The following is a 14,695-nucleotide window of genomic DNA, read 5'->3' as shown; positions in this document are numbered from 1 at the left end:
GACGACATAAAGATCAAGGACAAAGGCTCCACAATCTCCTCCCTGGCTTCCCAGAGAATCCTAGGATAAATCCCATCTGGCCCAGGGGACTTATCTATTTTTACATTTTCCAAAATTGCTAATACCTCCTCCTGGTGAACCTCAATTCCATCTAGCCTGGTCGACTGAACCTGAGTATTCTCCTCGACAACATTGTCTTTCTCCAGTGTAAACACTGATGAAAAATATCCATATAACGCTTCCCCTATCTCCTCTGATTCCACTCACAACTTTCCACTACTATCCTTGATTGGCCCTAATCTTACTCTAGTCATTCTTTTGTTCCTGATATACCTATAGAAAGCCTTAGGGTTTTCCTTGATCCTATCCGCCAATGACTTTTCGTGTCCTCTCCTCGCTCTTCTTAACTCTCCCTTTAGGTCCTTCCTGGCTAACTTGTAACTCTCAAGTGCCCTAACTGAGCCTTCATGTCTCATCCTAACATAAGTCTTCTTCTTCCTCTTGACAAGTGCTTCAACTCCTGAGTAAACCATGGTTCCCTTGGTCGACAACTTCCTCCCTTTTTTTGTTCCACATTTCGATTGTACCCATCCTCTGCAGTTTCCTTCCCCATCCTATACAGAATAGCATCATAATTGCCTTTCCCCCAGCTATAATTCTTGCCTTGCGGTATATACCTATCCCTGCCCATTGCTAAAGTAAACATAACCGAATTGTGATCACTATCACCAAAGTGCTCACCTACATCTAAATCTAACACCTGGCCGGGTTCATTACCCAGTACCAAATCCAATGTGGCCTCGCCCCTTGTTGGCCTGTCTACATACTGTGTCAGAAAACACTCCTGCACACACTGCACAAAAACTGACCCATCTATAGTACTCGAACTATAGTATTTCCAGTCAATATTTGGAAAGTTAAAGTCCCCCATAACAATTACCCTGTTACTCTCGCTCCTGTCGAGAATCATCTTTGCAATCCTTTCCTCTACATCTCTGGAAATATTCGGAGGTCTATAGACAACTCCCAACAGGGTGACCTCTCCTCTCCTGTTCCTAACCTCGGCCCATACTACCTCAGTAGACGAGTCCTCAAATGTCCTTTCTACCGCCGTAATACTTTCCTTGATTAACAATGCCACACCCCCACCTCTTTTACCATCTTCTCTGTTCTTACAGAAACATCTAAATCCTAGAACCTGCAACAACCATTCCTGTCCCTGCTCTACCCATGTCTCCAAAATCGCCACAACATCGAGATCCCAGGTACCAACCCATGCTGCAAGCTCACCCACCTTATTCCGGATGCTCCTGGCGTTGAAGTAGACACACTTCAAACCAGCGTCTTGCTTGCCGGTGCCCTCTTTCGAACTTTTAACCCTATCCCTGACCTCACTACTCTCAACATCCTGTACACTGGGACTACAATTTAGGTTCCCATCCCCCTGCTGAATTAGTCTCTTCCAATTTGGTCCATTACATTCGCTGCTCCCAATGTGATCTCCTCTATATCGGAGAGACCAAACGCAGACTGGGTGATCGCTTTGCGGAGCATCTTCTGTCTGTGCGCATTCAGGACCCTGACCTTCCTGTTGCCTGCCATTTTAATAAAAGACCCTGCTCCCATGCCCACATGTCTGTTCTTGGCCTGCTGCAATGTTCCAGTGAAGCGCAACGCAAACTGGAGGAACAACATCTCATCTTCCGGTTTGGCACGCTACAGCCTTCCGGCCTGAACATCGAATTCAACAATTTCAGATGATCAGCCCCACTTCGACCCATTTCATTTCATTTTAACTGCCTTTTACCATTTTTCTTTCTTAATATACATTTAATTTTACCCCCCCCCCCCCCCCCAATCTTATCCACCTTTCTCCTCTTTGCTACCGCCTCCCCCCACATCTACAGTTCATCCTCTGATGTTAGTTTCCCTGCTGTTTGACCTTTCACATCTTTTGTCCTCTCTGGGGACTGCCATTAACACTCTATCCCCTTAGTATCTGTGGCCATTAGCACCCGGTTTCCCTGGGTTTCTGTGGCTATGACTCATCTTTCATTCTCACTCCACAGTATAAATATTTCCCACTTTCTCTGTCTGTGAGCTTTGACAAAGAGTCATCGGACTCGAAATGTTAGCTCTTTTCTCTCCCTACAGAGATTTTCCAGCATTTTCCCTTTTGTTACCTAATTCACTATGGAGTTAAAATTCTACAACTTTTGGTGGGGACGAGAGGGGGAAGAACTTGCCCGACACACCCTCCCACCGAATAAAATTTGAGGTTCATACTTTAAAAGTAGATCATTGGCCACTTTAATGTCTTGGTAAATTATAGGGATAAAGAAATAAAAATTCCTTCATTCCTGATTTGACATTCCACTATCCTACACAAAAATATCTATTCCTCCCCAATCCAGAGGTGATTGACAAATTTTGTTAGGTCAACTTGACTCACCTTCAATCTATCACACTTTCATCACATCCAGATAATTTGCTCAATGCATTCTTCACCTGCCACCTGACTCCAGTTCTTCTAAGGCTCGAAGACAAACATTCTATCCACAGATCTGCTCATCTGTTACCCCTGTATTTTCCAACAGAGCCTTGGTTTCAAAGTCTTCATCCTCTTCAAGACCACGGTCCTCCCTACCTTTGCAATCTCCTCACGCTCTATGTTCCTGCACCATGGTTTCACTAATGGAGCGCTACATTCTCCTTCTGCTCCCATTGGTGGAAAAGCATTTGGAAAATCCTGGAACTCCCTCCCTAACAGCACTGTGGGTGTACCTACACCACAGACCGCAACAGATCAAGAACGCAGCTTACCACCATCTTCTCAAGGGCAATTGGGAATGGGCAATAAATGCTTGCCTAGCCAGCGACACCCACATCCCATGAATTAACTTTTTGAAAAGTTAGTTATTCAGCCCCATGTTCTGGAATTCCTTTCCCAGAGTTACTCACCTTGCAATATCATTCCCCATCTTCAAAGTCTTTCTTAACTCATTTGTGAGATTCTAGGTCATCTTCCCTGTTGGTCAGATCTGATTCTCAAGTACTTTGTGCGTGCTACACTGATGGAGGTGTCATGCTAAATCGAGGCTCTGTCTACCCCCTTGGGTGTAAGATCCCATGGCACTTTATCAAAGAAGAGCAAGGAGTTCTCCCCGGTATCCTGGCCAATAATTATCCCTTAAACCAACATGATTAAAAACAGATTACCAGTTATCATATTGCTGTTTGTGAGAGCTTGCTGTGGACAAATTGGCTGCGAACCATTTGAGCAGTCCACCAGGCTCCTGGAGATGAGATGCTGATGCTCAGGTTAAGCATCCTCCAATACCCTCTTTTATGGGTACTGGGCATTATGGTGATCTGCTATGCTCTCCATTACATGACCACCTTCCAGAGAATTAATGCCTTGGAAGGAGACAACTCATTGGGGGAGCAGGAGCTTAGAAAGGAACAGGAAGACGAAGGAGATGATGATGAATGGAGGGGCATCCCTGCTGGATGATGTGATCGCCTCAGGCGACCCTCAGAGATGAGGACCTCCTTCCTGTCCCTTGTCCTCCAGCATTTGATCTAGATCGGTATCGATGAAGCGAGAGCCTGTCCTGCCCTGGGTGCCAGGCCTCTGGCTCTCCTGTGACATCTCGCTTCCCTCTGCTTCGGTGGAAGGCTTTGCCACAAACTGCAGATTTCTCCTTTGGAACAACCAGTAGCCTAGTGATGGTGTCATGGGAATCAAAATGAGATTTCTTCTGACCGACCTCCATTCCACCTCCAGTGGCTCTAATTGGGCACGGACCCCTCCTTCATACCAATGATAGCTTACCCCCAGATGAAAATCCAAACTTTAATTAGTTTCCCTGCCAGAGATGGGTTTCTGACCCCAAAACACAAGTGTGACAGGGCCTAATTTATTTTTTATGGGGTATTATTTGGGTCCCATTCACCACCTACATAATGGAGGATCGCCGACAGCGCGACCTTCAATTCAGAGGTTGAGGATGGTCTCATCGCAGAAGGTAGAATCGTAGAAAGATCCAACTCATGAAAGAGCTCATTCGGCCCATCGGGCTTGTGCTGGCTCTATGAAAGAGCTATCCAATTGGTTCCACTTGCCACCCCCTCAGCTTGTGGTTTGGCCAGCGATTCGGTCTGCTCCATCTGCAATAGTCTTTGTGGGGGGGGGGGGTTAAACCCACACCACTAATTCGGGAACAAATTTTACTTTTGAGGGGCAGCTCTTTTTAAAAATGCCCCCCCCCCCCCCCCCTGAAAAACTGCCCGCTTGGCCTGGGAAGAAAAGATAATAGATCCCAGCCTGCAGCTAAAATCTGCCTTTGCAATAGCCACAGGCAGACCTTCTGCAGTTGTGTGACATTAGGATGGGACTATGTTTGGCCATGCCAATTAAAGCCTCCTCCAAAATGCACAAGTCTTTGTGCTACAGTATTTGCCACACTTTAAATGCTGGCAGCTCCAAGTGTGGCCGGGCTGAGAGGAGGCGGGAGTACAAGTTGGTGGTGGTTGGTGGCACCCTTGTTCAAAGCATGAGCTCGCATTCCTCCCCCCTGAAGTATTATTATTAATTATTTTGGTTTTTTTTTTAAAAGGCGGGGGAGGGTGTGGGTAAGAGAGGAGTTGTTGTTGTCGGATTTGGTGGCGTCGTCCTTTTGCTGATCATCTGGAAAGAGAGAGAGAGAAAAAAAGGGGAAGTGGAAGAAAAGAAACAAAAAAAAAGAAAAAAATAAACCTCCCCCGAAGACCTGGAAGTTGTGAGGAAAAGAAAGTGGAGAGAGGGAGGAGGAGGAGGATAGAGAGAAAAGAAAAACAAGGCGAAGGAAGAGAGGGTGGGGAGGAAAAGTGGAAGAGGGTTCCTTGAAACAGGCGGCGCACATTTTCTTGTTGTTTTGGAATCGAAGTTCCAGCTCCTCCATATTGGAGAAGCAAAGGACGACGTTTGGAGAAGAAAAAAATATAAAAGAGGGAGGGAAAAACGAGGAGAAGAAAAAAAGGGACGACGCCGGGGAGAAGAAGAAGAACAACAACAGCGGCGGCGGCGACGGCGAGAGAAAAAAAAAAGGATAAATAAACACAACGCCGACAAGGAGACCAAAGAAACATTATTTCCCCGGCGTTGGCTGCCGGATAACAATTTTGGGGTTTGCAAGGCTCGGCTGTCAGCAGTTCACTCACCGTCCGTCCGGCCTGTCAGCGCGGCTCCCGGCGGCGGCGGGCGGCGTCCTCTCTGCCCGGCCGGCGGTTATTTTTTGAATTCACCCGACGCAAACATGAATATAAATGGTTGACTGAGAGAGAGAGAAAAAAATATATATTTTTTTTTGGGCGGAAAGTTGCAGAGAATTACCTTTTCTGCATTTTTAAAAATTTACAAAAGTATTTTAAATTTTCCAACCTCTTTTTTTTTTGGCCTGTGGCGGGTGCGTGTTTTCTTTATTTAGAAAAAAAAACACACGCACAACCCGGACATCTACATTTTTTCTCTTCTCTGACAAGCGGAGCGTTTTGTGTTGTTTTTTCGGGGGCCGTTTGGAGGAAGGAGGGGGGTGGGGGGAGAAAGCGCGGCCCAAGGCAGCCCCGGGGGTCTGCTCGATGGACAGCACGTCCATTATAACGCAGGTCAGCAAAGAGGATGAGATTATTTCATCGTCCCAGGAAAAAGGTAAGGGATTTGGGATATCTTTGTCCCGTCTTTTTATTTATTTATTTATTTATTTTAAATTGGAGATTGAGCCAGGATATAAATGTGGTGAGAGGAGGGGAGGGGGGGGGAGAAGAGGAAAGCTGGAAGGAGTTTGGAAAGTGCAGAGCAACCCTGAGCTATAGAGGCAGCTCTTCTTTCCCCCTTATTTGTGTGTGTTAGCCCCTTTATTTTTAAGATGCTGATTTATTTATTTTCCCTTCAAAGCCCAAACCTTCACCGAGAATGATTCTGCAAATCATTTCCATTTTCCATCTCCTCTTCCCTTCCCATTATTGTTCAGCTCCTTTTTAGGGGGAGATATTAAGGCATGGGTCATTCCTTCCCCCTCGCAGAATATATATATTTTTGATAAAGGTTTTGTTTTAATATAGACTTGAGCTGCAAAAGTATGGCTGGTTGTGTTTCCCTGATCAAGACTTGCCAATTAATAATGTTTTTGAGCTTGCTTGGGGCACCCTGTTACAAACAGGGGAAATAAGTGCGGTGTGAGTTCTTCTTTCCACCCACTCTCTGGCCTGTCATCTTCCAACAGAAGTTCAAAAAGACTGAGAAGGCACCCCCCCCCCCCCCCCCCCCCCCCCAAAGTTAAAATAGAGATTGTGCTTCCTCTGACTCAGCCCAACCATTTGATGTTTTTGTGCACCTAAGGAAAGAAACAGAAATATGCAATTGATTTGGAAGAGAGAGGCAGTATTCTAAATTTGGGGCAAAAGATATATGGTACAATGGTATTGGATTAATTTACTAGATGATAACTCAGATGGTTCATATCGGGAGCAGGATTTGATTATGTGCCTGTGTTTTCAAACCAGAATCTTGTGCAATGCTTGCTGCTTTTTTTTTTGGAGGGAATGGAGCAGTATAGATAGGTGTGTGTATATTATGTCAGAACAAATGGTCACTTGATAACTGTGCTTCGGAGGAAAACACATAATTTTTAGAAGGGGGACTTTATAGCAAGCATTTTAAAATCAATGTTTTCCTGAGCTGATACTCAGAAAGCCTGAGTATCATCGAAAGCATGCGGGAGGGAACTGCCCCTTGAAGAAAGATCCTGGTAACATAAATTTGTCAAAAGTACATTGCCATTTTAAAGTCTTTTTTTTTTAACTTGTGAGCTTGACATTTTATGTTTTATTACTGTATATATAACTATTTCCATCTGTAGTAATTTCAGGAATTTCCATTACATTCAGTGTTCCCAAGAGAGAGGTTTCAATAAAATGCAGGGAATTTTAATTCCAGACAAGTACTTAAACACGTGTGGTCTTGAATTAGCTGCAATACTGTTTGTGTTTCCACACTTGCACTTTCCCTGTAATAACAAAAGTTCACCTTTTTAAAAATGATGCAGATATGTGGTTAGAAATCATGGTGCAGTCGCATATGATTAATACCTGCACTCGTCTAACCGTGACTCCCATTGTGACTTTGCCAGACTCAAAGTAACTGGTCAGCTCGGACTGTGTAGATATAATTTATCAAATCCTGCCTGGCAGCATTAGATAATGCCTTGTGTATAAACAGTATTTCATGTTATCACTGGTAAAAATGAAACAACATAGATGATATCAAGATCCAACTGGTTTTATGAAGACATAGCAGGAAATGCAAATATGCATTATATATTTGTGTAAATTTGTTTCTTTAACTCACTCCACTAGGCTGTGTAGTTGCCTTTTCTTTCTCCAAGAACAGGCTATAGACTTTATTTTGCAGTGCCTTGCCAGTACCCATGTCATGGAGTGCTTTCCATTTCCCTCTGCTGAGCAAGGTCTTGTGATAGGAAACTGGAGGTTAATGCTGCTGAGCTTCAGTTAACTTTGTAAATGGCTCCCTTTGTGCATACTTTTAGCTTGGCGCTGTTTTTCCTTAATTTGGAAAGGGAACATATCCTTTTGTAAAAGGGTAAATCCTTCTTGCATTACAAGGCTGACATGGTATGTGCAGTACTATGACGTTTGGTGACATTTTCACAACATGGCTGTGCCACCATGTCACTCCTTCATCTTGTGCCAGTCCTGTTGTTCTGATTCGTTTCAGAATGAGAATTCCATGTACAGTAACATCCAGCAAATATTGGGCCAAGAATTTTTTAAAGCAGCGTCATGAACATTTCCACACGTTTTGTCCATAATTAAAATTTCCTTTGCATTTTCAACAGCAGAACCATCCATGAGTTTAAAAAGTAGTTGAACAGAAATACGCAATACCACTGTGTGGTTTATTGTCAACCGTCACCACTGAGACACATACAATGTGACCAGTTTTCTGAGGCCAATTTTACAATTGATGTTTTATGGTGGTACTAAAGTCAACCACTTCAACTTGAAAAGAACACTCTGCCTGACTAATTACAATTTTAAAATGCCCTAATCTGTCAGTGCTATTACTTCACTATTAACTGTACTTGCTCAACATGGTGACACTCCCACAGTAACATTGCTGTTAAAAATATCCTGATCATTTGGCTGCAAGTTACATTATAGTTGTGGAACCTTGCAACATGAAAGGATGTGTAACATAATATATAAATTGGAATATTCCAAAGTGGTAATGTCATCTTTGGGTTCAGATGAGCATTGTGAGAGTGATTTAAGATTTACAATTTGAATCTCTGGGCTGAGATTATTCATTTATGACACTATTCAAGTGTTGATTCTTTTACATGCTGACATGAGGCTTTGTTGTAATTGTGCATTGATTTATTATCTACATAAACCAGTAGGACTAGGAACTAAATATACCAGGCTGTTGTAAGGCCTACAGGAAGGTTGGAAATATGGTCGAGGAGGGAGAGGAGTCCTAGTGATTCAAGATGAAATTGCTTCAATGATACGGGGATTAATGAGAAGTAAGCAGGCTATATGGGGACTGTATGGGTTGATATAAGAAATAGAAAACGATTTGAGACTGTAGTGGGAGTTGTGTATAGGCCCCTTAAGTAGAATATAGTAAGTGTTAGATTGTTTAAATTCAGAAATTAGACAAACATGTAATTAAAACAATGTTTTGTGGAGTATTTTAATTTTCATGTAGATTGGAATAAGCATGCTAGCACAGGTCAAAAAGGTTGTGTCACATGTTGAGACTGTCCAGGATAGCTTTATGTAATATGTCTTTGAACCAATAATAGGGCTAGCCATAACAGATTTATTAATGAGTAAAGCAATGAGTGAGGGCCACCTTATTTCAGTTGGCTGGACAGCTGGTTTGTGATGCAGAGCGAGGCCAGCAGCGCAGGTTCAATTCCCGTACCGGCCGAGGTTATTCATAAGGCCCCACCTTCTCAACCTTGCCCCTCGCCTGAGGTGTGGTGATCTTTGGGTTAAATCACCACCAGTCAGTTATCTCCATCAAAGGGGAAAACACAGTGGTCATTTGGCATTATGGCGACTTTACCTTACCGAGTAACGGACCAGATCTATATGCCCTACTGGTGCCTGAATATTTATCAAATAGTGATCATAATACAATTAAGATCAATCTCGTGTTTGAAAGGGAGAAACATGAAACAGTTGCTTCTAGATTATTTTATGCGTTGCCACAGACGCTGTTCACAGTGAACCAGGGAAATCTGTTGATGGATGAAACAAGTAAAGATCAGTGGGAGATGTCGAAAAGCACATTTAAGATCATACAGAAACAGTTTATACCCTAAAGAATCCCTTTTTGCCAAAAGAAAGCTGTGAATGGCTAGAGAGGCAACATAAAACCAAAAGAAAAAGCATACAAAAATTCAAAACATAGCACATATCCTGTCAAAACGGATTGTAAGCCCTACACAAGGGAGTATGAAAAGAAACTTGTGGAGTATCAAGATCAACATTATTTTACAACTACATTAAGAAAAAGTGGTCTGGGGCGTTGTGGGTCCCTTAAACTGAGTAGTGATATTGTAATTAAAAATTTGGACGTGGTGGACATGCTGAATAATTTTAGAGGAAGGGGTCAGCATGCTGGACAAATCAAGGGAACTAATATTGAATCCGGAATAAGGAGTCACCAAAATTACCGCAAGCCAAATAACTAATGAAGGTGATAAGTGACATATCCCCAGGAGTAGGTAGTTTTCATCGCAGGGTTTAAAGGAAATATCTAATCTTCCAGAGTTCTCTTGATTTGGAAACTTACTTTTAGATTGAAAAATTGTGCATGTCGCTCTGTGATTTAAGGAAGAGGTAGCTAACACCCGTTGATGGGAAATAAAGTCTATAAATCAGCAAAAGGCGATTGAACGCCATAAATTTTCAACTGATTAGAAAGCCAGAATGCCTGACCAATCTGTTTGACTTCTTGTTGACCAGAGATATTGAGCTACATGGAGATAAACCAAATGGTGGGCAGAACAGGCACAAGGGGCTAAATGGTTGGTTCTGTTGCTGTGTTCCTAATAACGTGTAGTTTGTCCATGACAGACTATTAATAATCCTGTGTGAAAGCTTATTTCTTCCAAGATCTAGAACATGTTTTCAATTTGGCGTGCTTACTGCATGAACCGAATTCTTCACGTAGACGTTTGCTCTGTAAACCTTCTGAGTGAAATTTTGTGGTATTTTCAGTTTACAAATGCATATAGAGGCAGAGCTTGCTTTGTATCAATGTGTATGGATTTGCTGTTAGCTGTATAAATATAAACTTGAGATTGGGAGAGGTCTCTGCCTGCTTTCCTGGAAGGTGGCTTTTATCTTCAATCGTCATGTTAAATTAATATGTTTTGTTTATGAAATTCCAAAATTCCTTTGGAGCTGTTAAGAACTCCCTCCAGTGGATCATTGAACCTGGAGATGGCTGTAACTTTTCAAATGCATTATTTTCTACCTCTCTGGAATTTTCTGCAAAGTTCATGAGTTTCAAAGGCTAATATTTTAAGCTTCCGATGTGCTGGACTCCAGAAGTAGGCTGAAGCATGAAAGAGTGGGATGTGGCCTTTGGCGAAACAGAACTGAAAGTGAATGCTAACCTTAACTGGATTCTCTTTTGTATGTTTTTTAAGGATTGGCTATTTACTGCTGCGTTTGGGCTTGTGCTATTCTGAATGTGTCATTGTTTAATTTCTGTAAATTTTTAATTCATCACAGTGATTAGTTTGGGTCTACTGGAGTGGTTTGGACACCAATTGGGCACCAGTAATGTATGATTGTACTCCCAAAGGTGTAGAAAAGTACAGCACTGCAGGAGTTGCTTCATACAGGATGTGAGATCCACTTGTGGGAAGTGCGGTGTTCCTGTTGCAAAAGGAAACAGCTCCGTAAAAGAATTTACATCTCCTATATGTAGTAGCAAGTTGAGAGATACCTGTCTTGTGACACCTTTCAACATCCTAACTTATTTAAAAGTGAATGAAAATAACTTGTGCACACACAAAAGGCTAGTAGTAACTCAGTTTTCAAAAGGGAGGGAATGGTGTGATATTACCGTCAAATCTCCAAGTTGCTTATCAGTTCCGAATGAGCGTTGCTGCTGCAGTCTATTTAACTGGCATGTGGGTGTTTCGGCTGAATTGGTGCCCCTGAATTGGGGTGGGTGGGGGAGGGTGAACAGCCAGCTGTCATGGTGCACATAGGCACCAACAATATAGGTGAAAAACGGGGCGAGGTCCTACAAGCTGAATTCAGGGAGTTAGGAGTTAAACTAAACAATAGGACCTCCAAGGTAGTAATCTCAGGATTGCTACCAGTGCCACGAGCTAGTCAAAGTAGGAATGTCAGGATAGATAGGATGAATGCGTGGCTCGAGAGATGGTGCAAGAGGGAGGAATTCAAATTCCTGGGGCTTTGGAACCAGTTCTGGGGGAGGTGGGACCAGTACAAACTGGACGGTCTGCACCTGGGCAGGACTGGAACCGATATCCTGGGGGGGGGGGGGGGGGGATTTGCTGGAGCTGTTGGGGAGGGTTTATGTGGCAGGGGGATGGGATCCAATGTAGGAAGTGGGAGGGAAGTAAAACGGGGCCAGAAACAAAAAGCAGTAAGGGGGAAAGTGTAAGGCAGAGAAGCCATAATCAAAAAGGGCCACACTACAGGGTACAGTGAATGAAGAGAGTGTTGAAAGAGAGGTGGCCAATGCAGGATTGAGGGTGTTGTACCTAAATGCGCGCAGTATATGGAACAAGGTAAATGAGCTTGTTGCGCGCATTGAAATTGGCCGGTACGATGTCGTGGGCATCACAGGAGACGTGGTTGCAAGGAGATCAGGGCTGGGATCTAAATATCCAAGGATATATGTCTTATCGAAAGGACAGGCAGATGGGAAAAGGGGGCGGGTTTGCATTGTTAGTAAGGAATGAAGTTAAATCGATAGCAAGGAGCGATATAGGATCAGAAGGCTTAGAATGTCTGTGGGTAGAGTTGAGGAATCGCAAAGGTAAAAATACCCTGATGGGAGTTATGTACAGGCCCCCGAGCGGTAATCAGGATGTGGGGCAGAAAATAAATCAGGAGATAGAAAAGGCATGTAAAAAGGCAATATTACAATAATCATGGGGGACTTCAATATGCAGGTGGACTGGGAAAATCAGGTTGGTAGTGGATACCAAGAAATGGAACTTGTGGAATGTCCAAAAGATAGTTTTTTGGAGCAGCTTATGACAGAGCCTACTAGGGAAGAGGCAATTCTGGATTTGGTTATGTGTAATGAGGCAGACTTGATTAGGGAACTTAAGGTGAAGGAACCCTTTGGGAGCAGTGACCACAATATGATAGAATTTACCCTGCAGGTTGAGAGGGAGAAGCTGCAATCAGATGTAACAGTATTACAACTAAATAAGGGTAACTAAAAAGACATGAGGGAGGAGCTGGCCAGAGTTAATTGGAAAAGGAGCCTAGCAGGGAAGACAGTGGAACAGCAATGGCAGGGGTGTTTGGTGGTTATTAGGGAGGCACAACAGAAATTCATCCCAAGGAGGAGGAAACATGCTAAGGGGAGGACAAGGCATCCATGGCTAATGAGAGATGTCAAGGACGGCATAAAGGTTAAGGAAAAAGCACACAGTGGCTAAGATTAGTGGGAAGCCTTTAAAAGCGAGCAGAGGACAACTAAATAAGCAATGGGGGGGGGGGGGGGGGGGAGAAGATGAAGTACAAGTGCTAGCTAGTAATATAAAGGAAGATAGGAAGAGATTTTTTCAATATATAAAAGGTAAGAGAGAGGCAAAAATAGACATTGGACCAGTAGAAAATGTGGCTGGAGAAGTAATAATAGGAAACAAAGAAATGGCAGATGAACTGAATAGTTACTTTGCATCAGTCTTCACGATGGAAGACACCAGTGGGATACCAGAGCTCCAGGAGAACCAGGGGACAGAGGTGAGTGCAGTGACCATCACTAAGGAGAAGGTTCTTGGGAAACTGAAAGGTCTAAAGGTGGATAAGTCACCTGGACCGGATGGACTACACCCCAGGGTCCTAAAATAGATAACTGAGGAAATTGTGGAGACATTAGTGATGATATTTCAGGAATCACTGGAGGCAGGAAGAGTCCCAGAGGACTGGAAGGTGGCTATTGTAACATCACTGTTTAAGAAGGGAGGGAGGCAGAAGACGGGAAATTATAGGCCGGTTAGCCTGATTTCGATCACTGGTAAGATTTTAGAGTCTGTTATTAAAGATGAGATCGCAAAGCACTTAGAAGTGCATGGTACAATAGGACGGAGTCAGCACGGCTTTGTCAAAGGGAGGTCGTGTCTGACAAATCTGTGAGAGTTCTTTGAGGAGGTAACAAGCAAGTTGGACAAAGGAGAATCAATGGACGTGATTTATTTAGATTTCCAGAAGGCCTTTGACAAGGTGCCGCATAGGAGACTGTTAAATAAGAGTCCATGATGTTCAGGGTAAGATCCTGGCATGGATAGAGGATTGGCTGACTGGCAGAAGGCAAAGAGTGGGGATAAAGGGGTCTTTTTCAGGATGGCAGCCGGTGACTAGTGGTGTGCCTCAGGGGTCTGTGCTGGAACCACAACTTTTTACAACGTACATTAATGATCTGGAAGACGGTACTGAAGGCACTGTTGCTATGTTTGCAGATGATACAAAGATCTGTAGAGGGACAGGTATTATTGAGGAAGCAAGGGGGTTGCAGAAGGACTTGCACAAACTAGGAGAGTGGGCAATGAAGTGGCAAATGAAATACAATGTGGAAAAGTGTGAGTTTATGCACTTTGGAAGGAGGAATCTGGGCATAAACTATTTTCTAAATGGCGAAATGCTTCGGAATGCAGAAGCACGAAGGGACTTGGGAGTCCTTGTTCACAATTCTCTGAAGGTTAATATGCAGGTTCAGTCGGCAGTTAAGAAGGCAAATGCAATGTTCGCATTCATGTCAAGAGGGTGACAAGACCAGGGATGTACTTCTGAGGCTGTATATGGCTCTGGTCAGACCCCATTTGGAGTATTGTGAGCAGTTTTGGGCCCCATATCTAAGGAAGGATGTACTGGCCTTGGAAAGGGTCTAGAGGAGGTTCACAAGAATGATCCCTGGAATGAAGAACTTGTCATATGAGGAATGGTTGAGGACTCTGGGTCTGTACTCGTTGGAGTTTAGAAGGATGAGAGGGGATCTTATTGAAACGTTCAAGATACTGTGAGGCCTGGATAGAGTGGACGTGGAGAGGATGTTTCCATTTGTAGGAAAAACTAGAACCAGAGGACACCATCTCAGATTAAAGGGACGATTCTTTAAAACAGAGATGAGGAGGAATTTCTTCAGCCACAGGGTGGTGGAATCTGTGGAACTCTTTGCCGCAGAAGGCTGTGGAGCCCAAATCACTGAGTGTCTTTTTTTTTTAAATTTAGATTACCCAATTATTTTTTCCAATTAAGGGGCAATTTAGCGTGGCCAATCCACCTACTCTGCACATTTTTGGGTTGTGGGGGCGAAACCCACGCAGACACGGGGAGAATGTGCAAACTCCACACGGACAGTGACCCAGAGCCGGGATCGAACCTGGGACCTCAGCGCCGTGAG

At 43.6% G+C, this 14,695-nt stretch overlaps 1 protein-coding gene and 1 long non-coding RNA gene across 4 annotated transcripts in view; one reads left to right on the top strand and one right to left on the bottom strand.

Moving 5' to 3' along the window:
• Nucleotides 1–5,248, bottom strand: part of LOC119966602 — a 126,966-nt gene extending 121,718 nt beyond the window's left edge. The window contains exon 1 of the long non-coding RNA XR_005460802.1: nt 5,203–5,248. This is a non-coding gene — a long non-coding RNA (uncharacterized LOC119966602). The remainder of the gene's footprint in view (nt 1–5,202) is intronic.
• The window catches only part of ctdspla (CTD (carboxy-terminal domain, RNA polymerase II, polypeptide A) small phosphatase-like a), a 217,444-nt gene continuing 207,202 nt past the window's right edge, over nt 4,454–14,695 (top strand). The window contains exon 1 of one of the 3 annotated variants that reach the window (XM_038798573.1): nt 4,454–5,689. In XM_038798573.1, coding sequence (XP_038654501.1) covers nt 5,620–5,689 — 70 coding nt within the window. In that variant the 5' untranslated portion in view covers nt 4,454–5,619. The remainder of the gene's footprint in view (nt 5,690–14,695) is intronic. The other 2 variants (XM_038798571.1, XM_038798572.1) reach the window with 2 other exon arrangements.

This window comes from Scyliorhinus canicula, chromosome 5 (genome assembly GCF_902713615.1).
Source record: "Scyliorhinus canicula chromosome 5, sScyCan1.1, whole genome shotgun sequence".
NCBI lineage: Eukaryota > Metazoa > Chordata > Chondrichthyes > Carcharhiniformes > Scyliorhinidae > Scyliorhinus > Scyliorhinus canicula.
The sequence above is the reverse complement of the archived record's forward strand: the minus strand, read 5'-3'. Positions and strand labels throughout refer to the sequence as shown.